At 47.2% G+C, this 19,903-nt stretch overlaps 1 protein-coding gene across 8 annotated transcripts in view; it reads right to left on the bottom strand.

Annotated features, from left to right (window-relative positions):
* Atp2b3 (ATPase plasma membrane Ca2+ transporting 3) overlaps positions 1 to 19,903 on the bottom strand; it is a 72,907-nt gene that overhangs the window by 713 nt on the left and 52,291 nt on the right. For 3 of the 8 annotated variants that reach the window (XM_036173997.1, XM_036173996.1, XM_036173998.1), the window contains one exon: positions 17,639 to 17,821. In XM_036173997.1, coding sequence (XP_036029890.1) covers positions 17,639 to 17,821 — 183 coding nt within the window. Of the gene's footprint in view, positions 1 to 11,483; positions 12,254 to 12,695; positions 12,850 to 14,561; positions 14,747 to 17,638; positions 17,822 to 19,903 lie in introns of those variants that run through there. The other 5 variants (XM_036173999.1, XM_036174001.1, XM_036174004.1 and 2 more) reach the window with 4 other exon arrangements.

Below are 19,903 nucleotides of genomic sequence, written 5' to 3'. Positions count from 1 at the left end.
AGGAGAGGAGACAGTCAATGGGTAGTTGGTGCTGGAAAGTTGTGCCCACATCAGAGGCTGGCACATTGTGTGATGAATGTTCACACACTGGAAGACTTGTAGGGAATGGGCGGCTTTGCTAGACTGTGGTAAGGGTTTGAAGGTCTGGGCCTTGGTGTTGAAAACATTCTGACAGGGATAGATATCCTGGAACAATAGGCTGATGCCTGCTACCTTCCTGGTCCTTACCCTGGGAACAGTAATGGCTTAGGTGACACCTGAGGTCTTTGCTCAATTTGAATTCCAATTTGGTGGATTCTCCAGAGTGTGCCAGTGGCCACTTCTGCACCTGCATCTTAGTTCTTCCTTCAGGAGCACACCACACACTTGACTTCCCATTTCTAAAAACTTTCCAAGCCTCTCTAACATTGTTGTTTCTGCCTGGCCCTCTTTCACTTTACCGGTCTTGGCCTTCAGGTTAGGGCTGGTAGACTCTTAGGCCCAAAGCTCTGGACTGTCCCTGTTACTCTTCTTCTCTGTCCACATCTCTGAATAGTGCTGGAAGCCATCTAGGAATATGGCAGAGCTCTGGGCCTGAGAGTCCACTGGCCTTAACCAGGAGGCCAAGACTAAAAATGGCCACACTTGGATTTGTATGCACCAAGCCTGCTCCTATTCACCTGTCTTGATCTACTAGTTAACCTCATGGTCTTCTTATAGCTCAGGGTCATAGCTACATGTGTCTGATTGGGTCTGATTAAAAATTGGTGCCCTCAGCAGCCCTTTGCAATCTACCTTTCTGGCCCTTCTCCAAACCATCTCCCTCCTCTTCTCCTCATTGAGCGTCTGTTCAGACAGCCCTGTGCTTTGCTACATGCTCCTTGTCCATCCTACTCTTGTTTTCAGTTCACATCAGCATTATATTCTACAAGGAAATGCTTCCCACAACACTTGGACCTCCCCACCACTGTGGCCACATGCTGTGAGCCAAGCTTGCATCCCCTCCAGTCTCCTCTTCCTTCTCTGGCTTTTCCACAGTTACTCACACACTGATTCCAGTCTCATTATTTTTTCAAGAAACAGAACAGCTGCCTCTCTGATGTCTCCCTGGCCCCACATACAGGGCTTCTTCCTGCTTCTAGAACCAGAGGCCAATGAATAGGCCTCTGTTAGATCTCACACAAGCCAGTGCCAGCACTGCTGCCCATATCAACTGGCCCTACTGCAAACACGAAGCCAGTCCTGATGGCCTCCAGGTAGTTTAGAGGACAGTGGAAAGATTGCCAATTCTCCAGGAGGGTAGCTGGGTTCCCCAGATCTAGTTAGTCTCTCCCTGTGTGAAACATTCTAAGTAATTTCAAGGAGCTAGGACTTACTTTTCATGGTTTAGGTAACATATCTGTAAACTCTGGCAAAAAAGTGAATGAACCCTGAACCTCTTCTGGTTTCATAAATAAAGTTTATTGGCGAGCTGCCATGCCCATTCATTTGCATACTGTCTGTGGCTGCTTTCACTCTACAAGGGCAGGGTTGTGTAGTTGGAACAGAGGCCTGGCCTGAAAAGCTAAATATGTTTACTTGTTGGCCTTTTATAGGAACAGTTGACAATGAATCATCCGGGCTACAATGAGTCCCTTTCAACCCTCCAGTCAGGATCTTAGGGCTGACAACTCAGCCAGGTCAAGCACAGTGCTCCTAAATCATTTTAAATGGGGCAAACCTCACAGCCTTTGGAATGGAAAGAAGTAAGCCAAAAGGGTCTAGAAAATTGGGGTTTCCTAAATCCACATCTGAGGTCCAGTTAGAATTTTTTTTGTCATATTGGGGATGGCTAGCTGTTCTTCAGGCCACTATTTTCAGACTGGTTGCTTAAATAGGCTTAACATAGGATTTGAAAACAATTGCCAATTTTAATGAGAAGAAAACAATTCACTTTTTGTATCCAATGCCAATGCTGTTCATTAATTAGGTTTTCTAGGACAAGACTGGAATGTTGGTGCTGGGAACATCACCTAACTCCAGCTGTCAGCCATACCATTATGTCACAAAAAAGAAAGTGAGTTGCACATTGTTGCCCTTGACTCTGGGAGAATCTGTTAAGTCTTCCAGCAATGCCCAGGTGACTGGCCACAACATTCTTCTCAATTGGACCTCATATGGTCAGGCCAGACACCTGTTCAAACCTGTCCATGCGTTTCCACTGCACCTGGCTGAGCTCCAAAATCTTTCCCTGAAGAGAGAAGCCCTGGCCACAAGACAACCTTCATATGCTGTCATTGCCTCTTGCAGCCACTGCTGCTCTGGTCTGTTCCTCCTTCTGCCAGATCCAGGCACAGAGTTCCCAATGTACCAATCCCTGGGAATCACATGCATGCCATGTGTGAATGAGTGCTGTGCCTCTTGTTCAGAGGGCCACCCACTCCACTGTTTTGAGTCATCTTGAAGGTAACATCTGAGAGTGAGTCAGCTTTTTCTTCAGCTTCTTTCTTCCCTGCATTGAAATCTAGAACAAACTGGTTTGCTGTTGATCTTATAATTGGGCTATTTTCAAGCCACCCAAAGGCTGTAGGGCACAGGCACCCCCTGAGAGGCTGATTGAGGCAAAGCAGCAACTGCCTGGAAGGCAGGACTTGTGCCAGGTACCTGAAGGTATCTCCAAGGCCCTGGGATTCCTTCTTTCAGGCCTGGAGTTTGATGTTTCCGGCCAAGCTGTAGCCTTGCCCATGCCATGCCCCAGCTCACAGCCTCCTGCCTGGGTTTCTCAGTGTGCTATGCTCAAAGCTCCTCCACCTCTACTCTTCCCCAGGGCCTTCAGCACCCTCAAGGCCCATCAGAATACCTAGATGTCATCAATGTTTTGAGTACCACATCCATCCAGCACCCCTCCCCTTTTTACATCCCACAACTACTGCTCCCAGGTGTCTCTGTTGGAGGCTCACTGGAATTCTCACTCTCCCATCCTCACCAGCTTTTAGCCTATCCTCTCTACACACTTCACTGTTAGCTTGTCCAATGGGACCAACCCCTAAACATTTCACCAGTGTTCCCCTCCTCCTCCACTACAGCCTCCATGTGGTGCTTGAAAGCTGATATTCTTGTTTGCCTTGGGCCTCCATCCTGCCTCTGTGCCTGACACATAGCTTCTGACTGAGGGCATATGTAGTGGGTAGCCATCCCAGCATTGGCCTGGAAGTTCCAATCCCCACTGAGGCTTTGGTAATGGTTACGCCCACAAGGCGGGGTGGAGGAAGGAAGCGGAAGACCCAGGAGTGAGAGGAGGTCTCTCTTGGTTCTGGGACGCTGGATGCAGGTGGTAGACTGAGCAGAGTTCTCCAGAGAACACCGCCGGACTGCGCCATACCTTTCCCAGACCCTGCAACCTACCTATCCCTTCATTTGTAAGTTACCCCACAAAATAAACCTCCCTTTTAACTATGTGGAGTGGCCTTAATAATTTCACCAATATCTGGCGCCCAACGTGGGGCACAAACCCACGACCCTGGGATTAAGAGTCCCATGCTCTACCAACTGAGCTAGCCGGGATCCTTTCTTACATGTCATGACATCTTTAAATCCAAACCTTCCATTCTGATAAAAAATAAGTTTTTTCCAATAGCAATCTCTGAAGTCTCCAGAAGGAAGATGGGGCCCCAACAACAACAACTCTGCCCAATCCAGAATGATGCCATGGTAATCATCATCATACTACATTTCTTGCCAGAATTTCAGACAATCTTACCCATTACTCTGAGAGTTGCTGCAGAATCTACAGTTAGTCTAACTGAGATTTAACTATCTGAGCTTTCTCACAATACCCAACAGAGATACCATCTCCCCCTAAACAGCAGGAAGCAATTCTAAGAAAACAACGCCTCTTATCCCTAAGGTTTCATATTTCTCAGGGTTATGGATAATGGTTCTAGGGTTGGGGGTGGAAGAAACTGTTAAACTCAGTACTCTCCTTAAGGAAAGAAAATATTTCTCAAAAAAGGGGAGGGGGAAGAAATGGAATGGATAGGTATAAGATATTATGGTAGACTATCATATACATTAGTAAACAAATTTAGTAATATAGCAGCCTTAGATAATTTGCACTGTTATGAATTCTTATATGTTGATACAAATATAAACTTTTTATATTCCTATTTAAGATAATTTGTATATTGATACAAATACAGAACTATGTTTGTTATATTGTACACATATTTTTACTCTTATTTGAAATATTTGTATATTGATACAAATGTGAATTTATATCTGTCATAAGGTATGTATGTTCTACTTCTGTTTAAGATATTCTGTATACTGATATATATTTAGGATTATTATCATATTGCATATTGCACTATACATTCCTACCTCTGTTAAAGACATTTTGTGTATTGTCACAATTTAAAGTCATTGTCCTTTTACTGTACATTTGCTTACAGACTGTTTGCCTTATTTATAGGAAGCCTTAGTCCTTAGGTTGTTTAGGTAGATAAGACTTATAGAGTTATTGTCACCTATGCTTGTCATCTCTATAATTATGTTAGTTAGCTTATCCAGATTTATAAATACATAGGTCGGATGGACAGGTAATCTTCAAATACTTCAATGACCTAGAGAATATGGCATTTAAATAACTTAGAATTCTGTTGATGTGAGACACAATTGCTCCTGGCAGCACCAAGTTGATCCCTAGAGAATGTTGGACTTCTAAGACATTTCCATTTGGAAGTTTGTCTTCTTGGCACAAAATGGCCTACTGGGCAAAGAACTGCCCTAGACTCAACTGCTGACAGTACAAATGCTGTTCTTTCTGGACAAACAGGACACAAGGAAAGCGACCACTATACTTTGCCAAGACAGGGTAAGATGGTCTTTCAGAATTCCTGCTTCTGAAAATGGTCTGTCAGATACTGCAGGCCTGTAGCCAATTTGAATGCACCAACGATGCTGAGAAACATTAGGTGACTGTCCAGGCTGCCAGCTGTCTCTGTCTACTCTTGCAAGACTCCCGAAAGTTGCTTGCATCCTTCTCCCATTTCTCAGGTATTATTATATTCCTTCTCAGGTCTTTGATGAGGTTGAAGATTAGCAGTTATAGTTACAACTTTATGTATATATAATATCTTAGATAGAATATATTAAGTATTAGACTCAGGTTCTTTAGGATAGGACACCTTTTGGAATGATCTTTGTAACATGCCACCTACCCATGCTCTAGACTTCCCTGGATTTTACTATTGTTTTTTGCTTGATATTGTTTGCACTTATTGCAATTCAAACTTATCTAGGTCATTATCCCTCATTACTCATGGACAATATTTGATAACCATCTCTTTGTATATAGTCTTGTATTAGGTTAGAACTTTCTTATTTAGACAAAAGGGGGAGATGTAGTGGGTAGCCATCCCAGCATTGGCCTGGAAGTTCCAACCCCCATTGAGGCTTCGGTAATGGTCACGCCCACAAGGCAGGGCAGAGGAAGGAAGTGGAAGACCCAGGATCGAGAGGAGGGCTCTCTTGGTTCTGGGATGCTGGACGCTAGAGGTAGACTGAGCAGAGTTCTCCAGAGAACACCGCCGGACTGCGCCATACCTTTCCCAGACCCTGCAACCTACCTATCTCTTCATTTGTAAGTTACCCCACAAAATAAACCTCTCTTTTAACTACGTGGAGTGGCCTTAATAATTTCACCAATAGGTGTGATGACCCTATGGTGGCCTGCAATGTCCCATGTCCAGATGACATTTCCAGGCTTTTTGGTCACTGAGTCAGACCTTGTCACTTCTCTATCTGACTACAGATATTCTTGTAAGTGATGGAACTGGCCTGGGTGCTGACTAGGGGTAGGAAATCATTGAACTTTAATTTACAGCCCATTTACCTGTAGGATAAATGACTTTTTTGTTTGATTGTTTGTTTGTTTGAGACAGGGTTTCACCATACAGACCAGGCTGGTTTCAAACTCCAGACTCCTTATTTCAGCACTGTCCCCTTACCCAGTGCTGCAGTGACAGGCATGCACCACAAGAACCAGTTCTGCAGGATAATTTTACATAAAAGATGTTTCTAGGAAAGATAAATAACCCATGCATCACCATTTACTTGTTCCCCACCCCAGTTCTACAGTTTCATTCAGCTGTTGCTTCACTTCAGCAACCCATCATGGCTGGTGTCCCAAGAAGACTTTTGATACTTTATTTTTTGCAATGCAGTCCCTAACCAAGCAAAGTACTTGATGCTCCCTCAACCTCCCCTGAAGTCCTTCCTAGCCACTTTCCCCTTGACCCTTCCCTAATATTCAGGGACTGCTGCCCACCAATAGTTTCCATTTTACTTGTCTTCCATTTGCTCTCTCAGCTCCAGATGTGGATGTCTGAGTCATATCTCATTCCCTTACATATCCTCAGCTCTCGACGATTCACCATTCCCTCTCTTCAAATGACATCCAGAATCTCCCACTTCACACACATCATCACCACTGGCGCGACACCAGGTTCAAGCTGACTGTTGCAGGGAAATTTTTTTATTAGTCTCCCTGCTACCCTCATGTTACCCCACAGTCTATTCTCCGCGTGGCAGCTGGATAAACCTTTCCAATGCAAGGAAATTACTCGCTGCATTTCCCACAGAAGAAGACCTGTGGCCCCAACCAAGAGCCTGCCTTGGGCTCTCTCATTCCATCTCTTTTACTAACTCTAGCCCTGACATGTTCCTCTCACAGGGCATTGTCTGTCTGTTCTACCACAAAGAGTCAGTGGCTCAGAGGCCTCAGTAAACCCCAGGACTCCCTCCTCACCTTTTCAGTAAGATCTACCCTGTTCCTCCCAGCACCCAATCAGTAACAATAGTTATTTTCTCTTCTGTTTCCTCTCAGTGGAAGCTAACCATTCGTCGAAAGATAGGACTTTTTCTGTAGGGTTCAATGGTGGCCCCAACATCCAGTGAGCTGCTAATAGTCAGCAGACAGTGAGTGGGTGTAAAATATCTGGTCCCTCCTTGCTTCTGTCTCCTATGGTAGTGTCACCCCTCCAAAGTTTTCTACCCACTTGGCTTTAGTCAGCTAGCTGAAACCGTTTAGAACAACTAAAGCTCCCAACCCCAACACCTGCTAGGCTCTGACAAACTCCCAAACCCTGAATCCAACATAGCTTCTCCCATATCCACTATAGCTGCCCTTTCTCTTTCCATACCAAACTCAGAGAGTCTGTCCTGAGTAACCTGGAACCTAGAGTAGCACCCCTAATACTTTGAATGGTCCTTTCGCTTCTCCTAGGAGGCCCATGACCATCTACAATACTCCCTTTGTGATCACCAATTCCTGCAGAAGCAACTCACAATGTCTCCTCTCTGTGTGGCCCAGACAGCAGGGCATGCAGAATAAAGGCTGCTAACTTGGCACAGGACTGGTGGATATGCTGCAGACCAAGCCCCAGTTCATAAGCTGCAGTAGGAAGGAATCGAGGATGCTCTAAAGGATGGGAGCTTCAAGCCCTTTCGGGTTACACATGTTCTTGTCTAAACTTTCAAGTGTGTATGTGTGTGTGTGTGTGTGTGTGTGTGTGTGTGTGTGTGTGTGTGTGGTGTCTGTGTGTCTGTGTCTGGAGTTTCCATGTGGAGAGTAGGCTGTGGGTGTAAGGTAGAACAAGAGTGTAAAAGCTGGGAACTAAGTGAGAGATTTGAGGGAAGGCTCATTCCAGTAACAAGAATGAAAAAAAAAAATGAGAAAAAAAAGCAAAGGCTCCTGAATCACAATGGCGAAAGCAACAGTAGAAACGCCTGCCATCTTCTCCCCTCTTCTTTCCAATTCCTTGGCCAGAGAGAAAGTCAACCTGGCCACTGCTACCAGAGGTCCCCCAGGAGGTTTGGCCATGCTCTCTGCTCAGTCTCAGCTACTAAGGCTCATGGAACTCACATACTTCTGTTTGACTCCTTCTTCACCTTTCCACTGCTCTTTACAACCACTAGTCCAGAACCTTCTTGAGAAAAGGGACCTTTCAGGTGCCTTGGCATTCTAGCCCAGTAAGTGTGAAACTGAGGAGAAGCTGGCTAGTTTTTTAAGTTGCTTCAATTGCCTTTATAAGTTACTTTAACTGTCTTGCCCTAACTTCTCAGGACATGGAAAGTAGACTGGCTCCTGACAGCAGCAGTCTGGCCCAAGCATTTCTGGTAGCCAAGGCCAGCTGTGGTGCTAGAATGGAGTAGGGGTGGGCAGGGAAGGTGGGGATAGGGAGGGCTTGAATAAATTCCACAAGCTCTCAGCTGCTGGCTGTGTGGCAGTACTCACAGCACCTACCTGCAGGGCCTCAGACCAGGGCTGCATTTCGTTGTGTGCTTTAGTGATTTCCTGGAAGCTTGTAGCCTGTAGTTCCAGAAAGGGTAGGACAGGGCCCTAACAAGAGAACTGACTGATGCCTTTCCTAGTGTGGAGCCAGTGTGTACACTGTCAAACAGCTACAAAAATGCCAATATACTCTCCCAGGAAACAAACACAAGTGGGGTGATTTGGCTCAACATTGATTAATATTTTGACAATGGAGCAAACTTAAGACTATTTGCCAGCTCCTTCCTTGTTGAGTGTGTGAGAGTGTGATGGGCACGCCTTCCTGGGCTCTGGAAGTTTATGTCCAAGCAAAGCTGCAGGGGCTTACCTAGCTGTGTTTGGCTCCCTTCACCCAATGGGTAAAAGATTTCCATGTTGCAAAAACCCTTTAAAATGAAACAACTGCTGTGATCAGTTTCCAAATTCTTCATCAGAACCTGGAAGAAGCCCCTCTGGTGATATGGTGCTCAAATCTTTGCTGTCCTGTGTCAGAAGGTATCTTATCTCAAACTACTGAGACAGTAAACATTCGAGTATAAAGGTCCAGTGCTGCTATCCTAAGGATGGCCTGGACTTGGCTGCTGGTTGGAATGAGAGGGTTCCCAGGGTGAAATGATGGGGAATAGACTTTGGTGTTTGGCTGGAGAGGGTCAAGGATGTTTACTGTGTGTTCCCATGGGAAAGAGACACAAAAGAACTTATGGGCACTGGAGCTCAGAGAGGCTTCAGTGATGCCAGGATCCAGGCTTGCGTTTCCAAAGACCATGCTTCTTCTGTTCCTACTAGGAGGAGACACTTAGTGCTCTGTTTTTGCTGCTTGTTAGCAAAGCTGGATGACTGCATAAACCCCTCTCCAGATACCCTTTTGAGATTCTTGATACTCACTAGGATAATGAAGTCCTGTAGCCTTAGTGTGTGAGTGTGTGGCTGGGATGAGAAGGGACACCCACAGAAAATAGGATTTCACAGCTCCATTGTTGCCTGAGCCACTCAGACAGGCTGGCCTTCAGGTAATGGTCCAGGTCACAAGAAATGAGGTGGCAGCCATGAGGGGGAAGACAATCCGCCCTGAACCCAGAGGATTATTAATGAAATGGCCGTGACAGGAACCAGAAAGGGAGGAAAAATGGCTGAGTAGGGTAGAGGCTGCACAGGCCGTTCTGGAGCTAGGAGTGAGGAGGTCATGGCCAACTCAGACTGTGCAATGGGAATGTGGAGATGTGGAGGAACTCTTGTGTCCAGAATCAGTAGCAGGAGAGGAGGGGGAAAGAAGGGAGGGAGAAAAGGAGAGAGACGGGGAAGGAGGGAGGGAGGAAGGGAGGGAGGGAGGAAGGGAGGGAGGAAGGGAGGGAGGAAGGGAGGGAGGGAGGAAGGGAGGGAGGAAGGGAGAGAGAGAATGCACATACAGTGTGGGACATTAGAAAGGATGAGAAGACTATGTTGAGCCCAAAGAATCCTGGTCACCTCTCCCTCTGGCCACTGTTTGTATTGGCCCCAGTGCACAGGATGAGTGACTTTTGTCCCTAGAGAGCCTAAGGCTCTTAGTGGAAATACCTTTCAACAGGAAGCTTATCCAGTACCCAAGAACTACAGGCATAGTCCTCTGGACTCTGAGTGGGTGAAAAGCAATGTGGCCTGGAGCAAGTGAAGAGGATGGAAATTTTCTCATATATGGGGCCATGGCTTCTCCTTAGGAAACTTTGTGACTTCTAGAGCTAGTCAGGACAACTGTGGTCAACACGCCTTGCACAATGTTGCATGTTGTCCAGGGGAGCTCCATCATGGCCTTCACCCTGCTTTATTTTTTAAGCATCTCTGGTTCTCTGAAGAGTTCCAAGGAGATTCGTAGGGTGAGGTAGTGGCCACTCTGCCAGGCCTGCCTGCCTATGTGGTCCTGAGTAGGCCCTTGCCCTTGTAGACACCTGTCTTCTCCTGGCTTATGAAGGTGCTGGATGCAGTGATTTGTGAGAGCCCTCAGAATTCAGAAGTTAGGCTCTGAACTCTAGATGGAACTGCTGTATGTATGGCAAGAATAAATTCTGACCAGTGGCTTCCAGAAGCAAAGCACGTCCCATTTGGAGTTGCCAGGTGACCCAACCTGCTTGTTCCTCCACAATGAATCTTTCTTAGGCTGCCTCCCTTGGTTTGTTGGGAAAAGGGACTCCTATACCTTTACAACAGCTCCCTCTTTAGAAGACCCTGCCACTGGCCTCTCACATCTGCGTAGATTCCCCTGGAATGGCTCATGAACAAACAGCAGGAGGGTAGTGTCTCTCCCACTGTACTTACCAGGCACTGTTGGGATCCAAAGGTGTGAAGGAGGGGAACAGATGACCATGGAAGGAAGGAGGGAGAAAAGCAAGGCACTATGGGCCAAGGAAGAAAATAAAGACCATCTGTAGGGAGGAAATAGGAGAAATAGGGGCTGAAGAGGCAGTAGGCTTCACCCTAGGTAGTGGAGACAGGTGAGGAGGAGCCTCAGAGGCTGATTGGCTCCAGTGAGGGCTAATACTAGAGCTTTGGAAGAGGCTTGGGGATGGCATAACTAGAAGCATCTTGTCAACTACCCTCCCACTGAGGCAATAGGTGCACAGGTAGATGGATGGACAGGCAGACAGACAGACAGACAGGTGGGTAGGTAGAAAGATGAGAAGTGCAGAAAGATGATGACACTGAAAAATGTGTTGGAAGTCAGTGGGAAGAAAAGGGCTGAGCAGATCTGTGTGTCCTACATCCACTCCTCATATTGTTTAGAGGAAAGAAGTTGTTGCTGCCCACCTGGACATGGCCAAGGTGTGCTAGAAGGCCACGGGCCATTCTATCCTTAACTGATTTGGTAGAGCCTCCAACTGGCATGTAAAGTATCCCTGAGATCTTTCTTGGTCCCATTTGGGGGTTCCAGGAGCACTGGCTACCCTCTAGACCAACAGTGACATGTGTCAACCCATAACTGTGGCCCAGGTAGGTAGTCCAAGGGGTGTACAAGCTGGAGGTGCATGTGGTCTGTCGTTTGGAGAAGGGATGTCTGTGCACATACATCTATGCTATTCCTGAGGGGCCCTTACCCTTTCTGTAAAAGGGAGAGCAACCCAAAAGAAGAGCTTAAAGAAGAGGAGGGGCACCTCCCACTGGGGACCTCTCACCAGTTCCTAAAAAAAATAAATAATAGAAATAAAGAAAGAAAAGAACAGAAAGCAAGCAAGCAAAAAGAAACCCGAAGAGTCTGTGATGGGAAAAAGGTGAAGTAGTTAAGGCCTTCCGTCTGCGTGGGAGTGGCATGTTCACGAAGGGAGCTGCAGGGGACTCACTGGAAGGAAAGGAAAGACTTAGCATTGAACCATCCCAGCAGGGGCCCTGGACTCATACTCGAAGGTTTACTGTTCACTTTTTGAAACCTCTTGACTTTGTTACCAAAAGTAAGCAACCCCCATAGGAGTGACACCCGCCTCCATGTAGTTGCCTGCATTCTCTCCTGTTGGGGCATGTAGGGTAACAGGTTCAGCAGTCTATTGGCCTCTTCTTTGTCTTTATAAAAAGATGTGAGCAATTGTGGAAGCTTCTATCTAGTCAGGCCAACCTCAGGGTTCTCTTCAAACTGTGAATTGCATGGTGGGAACTTGTCATTGAAATGTCCTGGCTTCTCTGAGGAAGGAGTAGAGAGGATTGCACAAGATTGGATTCAGATCCTCCAGTACTGAGGCCTGTTTAGAAAGAGCAAGATGCTTGAGGACACACAAAACAGCACCTGCCTGGCCTCTGAGCTCCTGTTATCAGGCCTCCTCTAACAGATCCCGGCTCAGGGAGAGGCCTACAGGGCAGGCACCAGCTGCTCAGGAGAGGCACTCTTGGTCACCACTGAGCCCACCTGGGGACTGGAGACAGGGGCATCCTTTGGAAGCCACCTCAAGGAGAATGCTGGAAGTTGTCACTTTCTTCTCCGAGGAGACTGGCTGGATTCTTCTGCTGCAAATGATACCACACTGTGGGCCTTTGCCTACCACAGAAGGGTAGCCCTGGGCCACATGCTTTCCTGACCCAGAACATGGAGCAAGTCCCCAGCCTGACACCAGACACCACTGGAAGAAGCCTGAGTTCATGAAGAACCATGGGCACATGCAGACAAATTCAAGAAAAGAAAACCAATGGTAGCAGGGGTACTAAATGCAAACCAAAACCCAAACAAAGCAAGGGACGAAAGGCCCGGCAGTGCTGTGGGGTCATTTCATAAGAGAGTATGGCTTTGGAGAGACACCGTCTGGTGGGAAGGACTGGACAGGGCAGTAAAGAAGGAACAGAAAAGCCACGGTGAGCAGAAATGCAAGACTGGAAAAGAGAAGGCAGAGTCGGGGAGGCTTTATCTTCCCCCAGGTGCCATTTATGAGAGAAAAGGGAAGTCAAGACTCACTGCCAGCAGTGCTGGTGGGCTTGGCGGCAGAGAGAGTTACGTGAGTAGGGGTAGAAAGATTGGTTACGTCATGGAGCTGGCTGAGGACTGAAGACCGCCGGCGCACAGCACCCTGAAATGACCCGCTTCTCTTGAAGGTACTCACTACCTCCATCTGTGGGAGAGAAAATGAGATAAAGGTTGGCTTACATGGAGGTCCAGGCTACCACACAGGGTGGGGCTGGGTGAGGGCAGGGGCCACACTAGGGACATATAGGGCGAGCAAAGCCTCAGCTACGTCAGTCTCATCCCTGGAAGCTGACAATGCTTTTGACAAAGCCATGACTGAGAGAGGGTTTGCTAGGCAAATGGTTAGTGGTCAGAATTGTGGAGGGAAAGGCTGCTGGTGGAAACACACTGCAAACATTTTGTAGGCAGTCACTTGCATTCACAATACGCTCATCCAGAGCCACTCGTCAATAAGTACCTGTGTCTGGAAATATTTCCTTATCCTACTTCGGTAGTTCTGAACATTTTTTTTCCGCCCCAACACACCTGAGGGATATGACATGCTCTTAGTAGAAAGTGGGAGCATTCTCCAGTGGTATATGGGCTGGAGGCTCTTGCCTGGATTCCTGGGAAATCATTGCCCTTGTTCACAGTCCTCTTAGCAGAGGGTCTCTTGCTCTGTCCCACTTCACTGGTGTGGGGAGTAGATAATCCCCCAGATTTCTGCAGCTCATTGAAGTGAGGGGGACCCTCAGCATAAGATATATTTAGGCAGAAGAGGGGCTTCCAAGAGCACAGGCTTTGTCTTGTCAGAACTCTTCCTACAGCCCCTAGGCATGGAGGCTGGGAGGACTGGGGGACAACTGTGCCTTCTGCCTTGTTCCCACCCTTTGAGCTTCCTAGAAGATGAAGGGGAAGTACATATGTGGAAGATGAGACCCATGGGAGAGCCTTGTGGATAAATCTTGCTAGAAGCCTCCTGACTCATTGTCTTTGAATTTTCTGACCCTGTCTTTGACTATGACATTGTGACAGACACAGGAAGTAGGGTCTGAAGGAACTGTAGCTGAGCAACCATATCCAGTGTTATGGCACTGGGAGACCACATGCCTAGACTCTGGGAGGCCAGAGGCAAGGCCCACTGGCAGCCTCCTCTCAGAGAATGGCCTCAGTGGGGAGAGAATCTTTGAGGGTGGATCCATCTTCTGGAAAGTACCATGTAGTTCACCGAATAATATAAGCAGACAAGCCAACATGTAGGGTCTGGAGTCCAAAGACCCTTTACTGCTGGTCCACCCAAAGCCCTACAGTGGGAACTCAGTGGTTTCCAGTTTCTGCTGGCTTTAACAGCTTCACTGTTGACACCTTCCTCCAAAAAAAATGTCTTTCAACCTTGGACCCACTGTGGAAAGACTTTTCATCCTTTTGTACAACCTGCCCAATGCAGCTTTTCACCCAGCATGACCAACTTCCTCACTCTTTTCCTCAAGAGAAGGTAGGCTCTGAGGCTGTGACTGCATCTGTGAGAAATAGGTTGTACACGTGGTTGAGTATTTCATGGAAGAAAGATGTTTGATGCAGTGGTGTTGCAGACTCTGGGTGTGGGTTTGCTTCTTTAGATTTCAGTGTTTCTAGGCTATGGAGAAGACAAGGGATGGGAAACCTGTCTTTGCTGCCTCAGTCTCCATGATGTTTTCTGTGATGTCCCCTTGGGATAACCGTATCTATGAAAATATCACTGTCACCACCCTACCCCCACCAGAGGCCTCAGCACTGGCCAGGAACAAGGGCTCAGTCATTGGTAAAGAGTCTCATTAATTTATAATGGAATGCAAAAAAGACAGACCACATCATGAACATTCAAAAAGCTACATGTTCTAGGTTTTAGGGACTCTCTTTTATTGTGGAACAGCACCCTAGCATCTGGTGCTTTGATACATTAGTATAGAACAGTGGTGAGAACGGGCATCAAGTTACTTTGCAACAGAAAATGTTGTGCAGGCCTCTGAAATCCGGGGAGCGATTTTGTGGTTCACAAGATCCAGAAATCTTGGGGCAGTTGCCTAGAAAATACATACAACCTGAAGAGCCTCCCACAGGCTTTGGTTCTGTTTTTACAAGCAGGTTTTTTTTTTTAATCAAATAGAGTAAGTTGAGCTTTTTTTATTTGATTCAAATAGTGAATAAGTGACTGGTTCAGTATTCTTGAGAGGCATGGTGACTTTGACATGATAAAGCCATCTTGAAAAGTCATGGGAGTTGAGATCCCATGGGGGAACCAATGTGGCTTTACCAAGGGCTGAGAAGTGTATTTAAGGAACTTGTACTATCCTTGGCTCTCACTGGCTCTTTTGGGCCACTCCCTCTTTCCCTGGAGTCCCATCTCCTTGCTTGCAAAGCATCTCCATGGGCATGGAACAGTACAATGACATGGAACACAAAGACTCCAAGTGGTGGGACCCACTTCTAGTTGTACAGCGGTGGCATACCTAGGAGCTTACAGACACACAAAGATACAATATACATTGGTGGCCAGGCTACCACTGACACTAGGTTGGGGTAGGGTTGCTGTCTCAGCAGGTAGAAATGCTAAGTCTATCTTGCAGAGTGGGGGCACTGGCTTTGCATCAGAACTGGAGCATGACAGATAAGATCTGCCCTGAATCAGATCAGGACAGGTACTGGGAGTGGTCACAGTCATAGTCTCCTGGAAGGTACAGTTAGGTGGCCACATGCACATTGCAAAGATATGAGGGTTGTTTCTGACATTTGCTATGCATTTATGCTAGTGAGTAAACATTTATTACAGGAAACAAATCAAAGCTACTTATGATGCAGCCATGCCTGTCCTGGGCACTGTGTTGAAGGCACTGGCTCACCCCATGTGAATCATAGCTAGGGTAACGGCTCAGTTGTGGACCCAGTATATCCCTCCAGGACACACTGGAGTAGGTTCTCAGGATGCTTGGTCCTTGAGGAACGCCTTCAACTTGGACATTTTTGGTGCAACCTCACCCAGTCCTGAAGGATCCTGCTCTCTAAGTAAGTTCCCCAAGGAATTCTGGCATGCTCAGATTTAGTGTCTTGGCCTCAGTTGTACAGATGGCCCATAGTGGTAGGAGGAGGTAGTATGTAAGAAGGCATAGACTTGGCAACCTTTACGTAGGTTTTTATAGCATGGAAAAAGAGCCCTGAGGGTACATAGCAGCAAGCAGAGAGGCACAGCAGTGTGGGTGGGCAGGGTGTACAACTGGAAAAGCAGCACAGAGTCATAGGGAGAGAAGAGAGAGAGAGAGAGAGAGAGAGAGAGAGAGAGAGAGAGAGACAGAGAGACAGAGAGACAGAGAGACAGAGACAGAGAGACAGAGACAGAGAGAGAGTCAGAGAGAGAGACAGAGACAGAGAGAGAGACAGAGAGACACAGAGAGAGACAGAGAGAGGAGTGGGGTGATGCCAAGAAGCTGGAGCTCGAAGACCACAGTCTGAAGCTGAAACTTCATCCTGGGGATAATGGAGATAAGCTCCACAGGCCTCAGGGTGGCATCAGAGGAGCAAGCATGAACAAAAACAGATGGAAGGCAAGGAATGATCCCAGTGGCAGGCATACCCACAGAGCCTAAAAGGGAGAAGCGGGGTACTGTCAGGATAGATACCATTAGATCACTATAGGTTGTACTGGAGTAGCTGTGTGTACCTTGGAGCCCTGAGGACAGCCTGAGGATGAATTCTGGGCCACGTGTGGCAAGACAGCTGGAAGAATACATGGGGAGGTATGTGGAATCAAGTTCTGTTTCAGTGAATGAGTTGCCAAACAGACTCAAGGAGAATCTGCCTTAGCTGGTAAGTTCCCAGAGAGGAAAAGTGATTGCACCTACAACAGAGGTAGTGAGACTGGCATGAGAGGGAAGGTAGCCAAGGCCTTGGATGAGAAAAAGGCAATGAGGAAAAGTGCCAAGGTAATTTAGAGGATACCAGCTAGGCCATGGGGAGTTGCCTACAGGTCAGTCCAGGAGGCTGCAATGTGAGGGCTGGTGACCTGGGGGCAGGGGTGTTTGGGCTCAGACAGTTCCCTAGCAGGCTCTCCCAGGGATTTTCAGCATGGGACAGCAGGGATGGAGTGGGAGGTGGAGATACCAGGAATATAAAGACAGAGAAGATGGAAACTTGGAAGGAATAACAAGCTGTCGGTATGAGCAGGGCCAGCAACAGTCCCAGAGGACAACTGGGAAGCATGGAGTGGAAGAAGGCCTTGCAGACTGTGGTGAGAGCCGTTAGTGGTGGCCAGTGCAATCATGAGAGGGTGTGAGGGAAATATGAAAATAGGCAGCAAGTATGGAACCTTCTAGTAAGAAAGCTGGCCAAGAAGGGATGGGGCAGAGAGCAGTGTAGCCTGGCACATGGTTTTTTTTTGAAGCCTTTACTACTGCCTCTTGTTGACAGTCAGATGTTTTGGGGAACTATAGTTGATGGCTTTGGCCTTAACTAGCTTAGCCTATGGAGATTTGGAACAACTTGGTGGCAGAGTCCACTTCCTACGGAGGCTCTTGCACAGTAATTGCAGCAGACTCTAGTGAACAGAGAGCTAGCCAAGGGCTCTGTGAAAGGGACATTTTCCTCCTACACCCCCAAATGCAACTTGTCTATTGCCTGAGCAGCTCTTACCAAGAAAAGCAGACAATGGTGGTTTGTATCCCTGAGAGAGCCACTAGCTGCTAGCACATGTTATTATTCAGCTATGAGAGAAGCTACCTGGGCACTGAGGGAAGTGTTAGGGAGAGGTGATCTAAGTGGGTGGCCAGTCAGTGGTGGGCACTTCTATGTACAGGAGGGGAACTAGACACTGCCTCTGGCCAGATCCAGGGAGTTTCCTGCTGGCTTTGGGGTCTGTATGCCCAGTTTCTGCCTCCTGCCTGTTTTTTAAGGCAGCAAAATAGTCACATGGAACAGCAGCTTACCTGTGTCTGGATTCGGTTGAGGCCCCGGAACCAAAGGATCTGGCCTCTGCGGAGCTCTCGCTCAGCATGGTCGATTTCCTCCTCTCCCTCGGCCAGCTCCTCATCAGTCATCTCGTCCTTCCCAGGCCCATGTCCTGCTTCCTTCAGGCACTTGAGCTGGCTGGTGGGGATGGTGGCAATGACCTTGAAAAGCCACAGTCAAAGGGCAGCAAACAGAGGTGGCCATGAGAGCAGGCTCTACTGTGGCCAGGAATAAACCAGGAGTCCCATCTCTCAGAGATAAAGCCCATATCTCAGGCTTGGCAGACCTTAAACTACTTCTTTCCTTGTAGCAGACTTCTGCTCCACAGAGTCTCATCCAGGGCCAGGGAGCAGAGAAACCAATGTATAGCATACCATGTGAGAAAGACAGTGCTTGCCTTTGGCCATTCCTAAGAAGGATCTTGATGTGCATGGGGCATCCTTCCTGAGAAGAATGGGCTCAGTTGGGGCCTTGGGCCACCTGCTAGTGTATGTATTCCTTATGGGACACAGAGGGAATGGATACTGAGGCCAGCCATCTGAGTACTGTATAGTACTCACTATATCCATGTGATTGACCTCAAAGGAAAACTGCACCCCAGTTCTCAGGTGAGCTTCTTAGCTGATAGCACTCCACATCTGCTGGCCTTCATGGTTGCTGGAAGAAAAGCTGGCTGCCACGTTCTCTGAGATTGAGCCCCATGGAAGCTTGTGCCTGGCATTTCCTGGAGAAAGTACTTAGCAAAGGGCTTCCGAGGAGGAAGAGGTGACAAGAAGGGAAGGCTGGGATGTGCCTTTCACTGTCTGGGTAGAGGGTGGTAGGTCATCCTGTTCCTCTTAGGTTCCTGTCAGCATGACAGGAGTGCCTTTAAGGTTCTTTATAGAGATTCATTTTTTCCTATTTTTGTCACTTTTAATGTGTATTATTCTTATAATTAAAAATACCCTGAGCTACAGGCAGGCAGCATGTATCCAGGGGAGAATTGCAGTGGTTATTACATCAGGGAGTTCAAACATTAACTAGAGGCTGGTACGAGCAGGGCAGAGTGGTGTATATGGAGTCTAGACTGCAGAACATGAAGGGACTCCATTGGACTGTCAGGCTTAAGTGTTATAGGAGGGAGGTGCAGTGATGGAAAAAAAAGATTTCTTAAAAATGAGATGGAAAAACTGTGTGACTTGTCTCTGATGATTAATGCCAGGGGCCAGCAGAGGCTAGTATCTGCATAGTTGAAGTGGTCTCTGTGGCCAGCATGGTAGGGGACACACACCAATGGATAAAGAAACAAAATTCATAGTGCTATAACCTAAATGGTACCCTCTTACCCCCTAGTGGTAAGAGTTTGGAAGTATTTGGAGGAGGAAGATAATAAAGGTTAAATGAAGTCATTTGGCTGGAGGCCTGATCCCATCAGATTTGTGCCCTTATGAGAGGAGATACCAGAGAACTCCCTAGGAACACACTGTAAGAAACTAGCTAGCCAGAAGTCAAGAAGGTACCCCTACCAGACACTGAATTAGCTGCCCTTGATCTTAGATGTCAAGCTTCTAGAGCTGTGAGAAAATACATGCTTTCCATGTAACCTGCTTGTCTTTAGTAGTTTGCTGTGGCAGCCTAGGCTGATCAAGACCCAAAAGAAGTAGATCCTGGATGTGGCTTCCCATAGCAGTGTTCCTGAGCTCCGGAGAAAATGCTTTCAGTGAACCATGGAGGGGGCTGGCTTGGTGCTTAAGATTGTACCGGCTGCTTCGGGGCAGTTAGGGCTTTCATGTCTGCAAGTGTCCTGCCACTTTCCATTTAATCAAAATACCTCATTTTTCTCAAGTTCTTTTTGCTCCACAGATGTCATAGCAGGACATTTTTAAATTTCAAATACATTGGGACATCCCAAACCTCACAGGCCGGCCCATCTTCTGTCTTGTTTTTTTTTTTTTTTTTTTGTTTGTTTGTTTGTTTTTTTTTTTTTTGCACTGCTGGGGATAGAACCCAGGACTTTAAGAAAGCTAAGTAAATGTTCTATACCCAGATACACTGAAGTCCTCCAAATATACAGGTTTAGTGGGCAATTTTTAGCTTCCACTATGGGGAAGGAAACTGGATGATTTCCCAGAACAGTGTGACATTTCTGCTCTATGTTCTCATTCCTGAGGTTGTCACTTGTGACCTTGCCCCTAGGTTATAGTATGTCATAGGCCTGAGCCTGAGTACACACCACGTACTTTCCAGGTCATAGGCTCCAAGAT

The sequence above is a fragment of the Onychomys torridus genome, chromosome X (assembly GCF_903995425.1).
Source record: "Onychomys torridus chromosome X, mOncTor1.1, whole genome shotgun sequence".
NCBI classification, from domain to species: domain Eukaryota; kingdom Metazoa; phylum Chordata; class Mammalia; order Rodentia; family Cricetidae; genus Onychomys; species Onychomys torridus.
The sequence above is the reverse complement of the archived record's forward strand: the minus strand, read 5'-3'. Positions and strand labels throughout refer to the sequence as shown.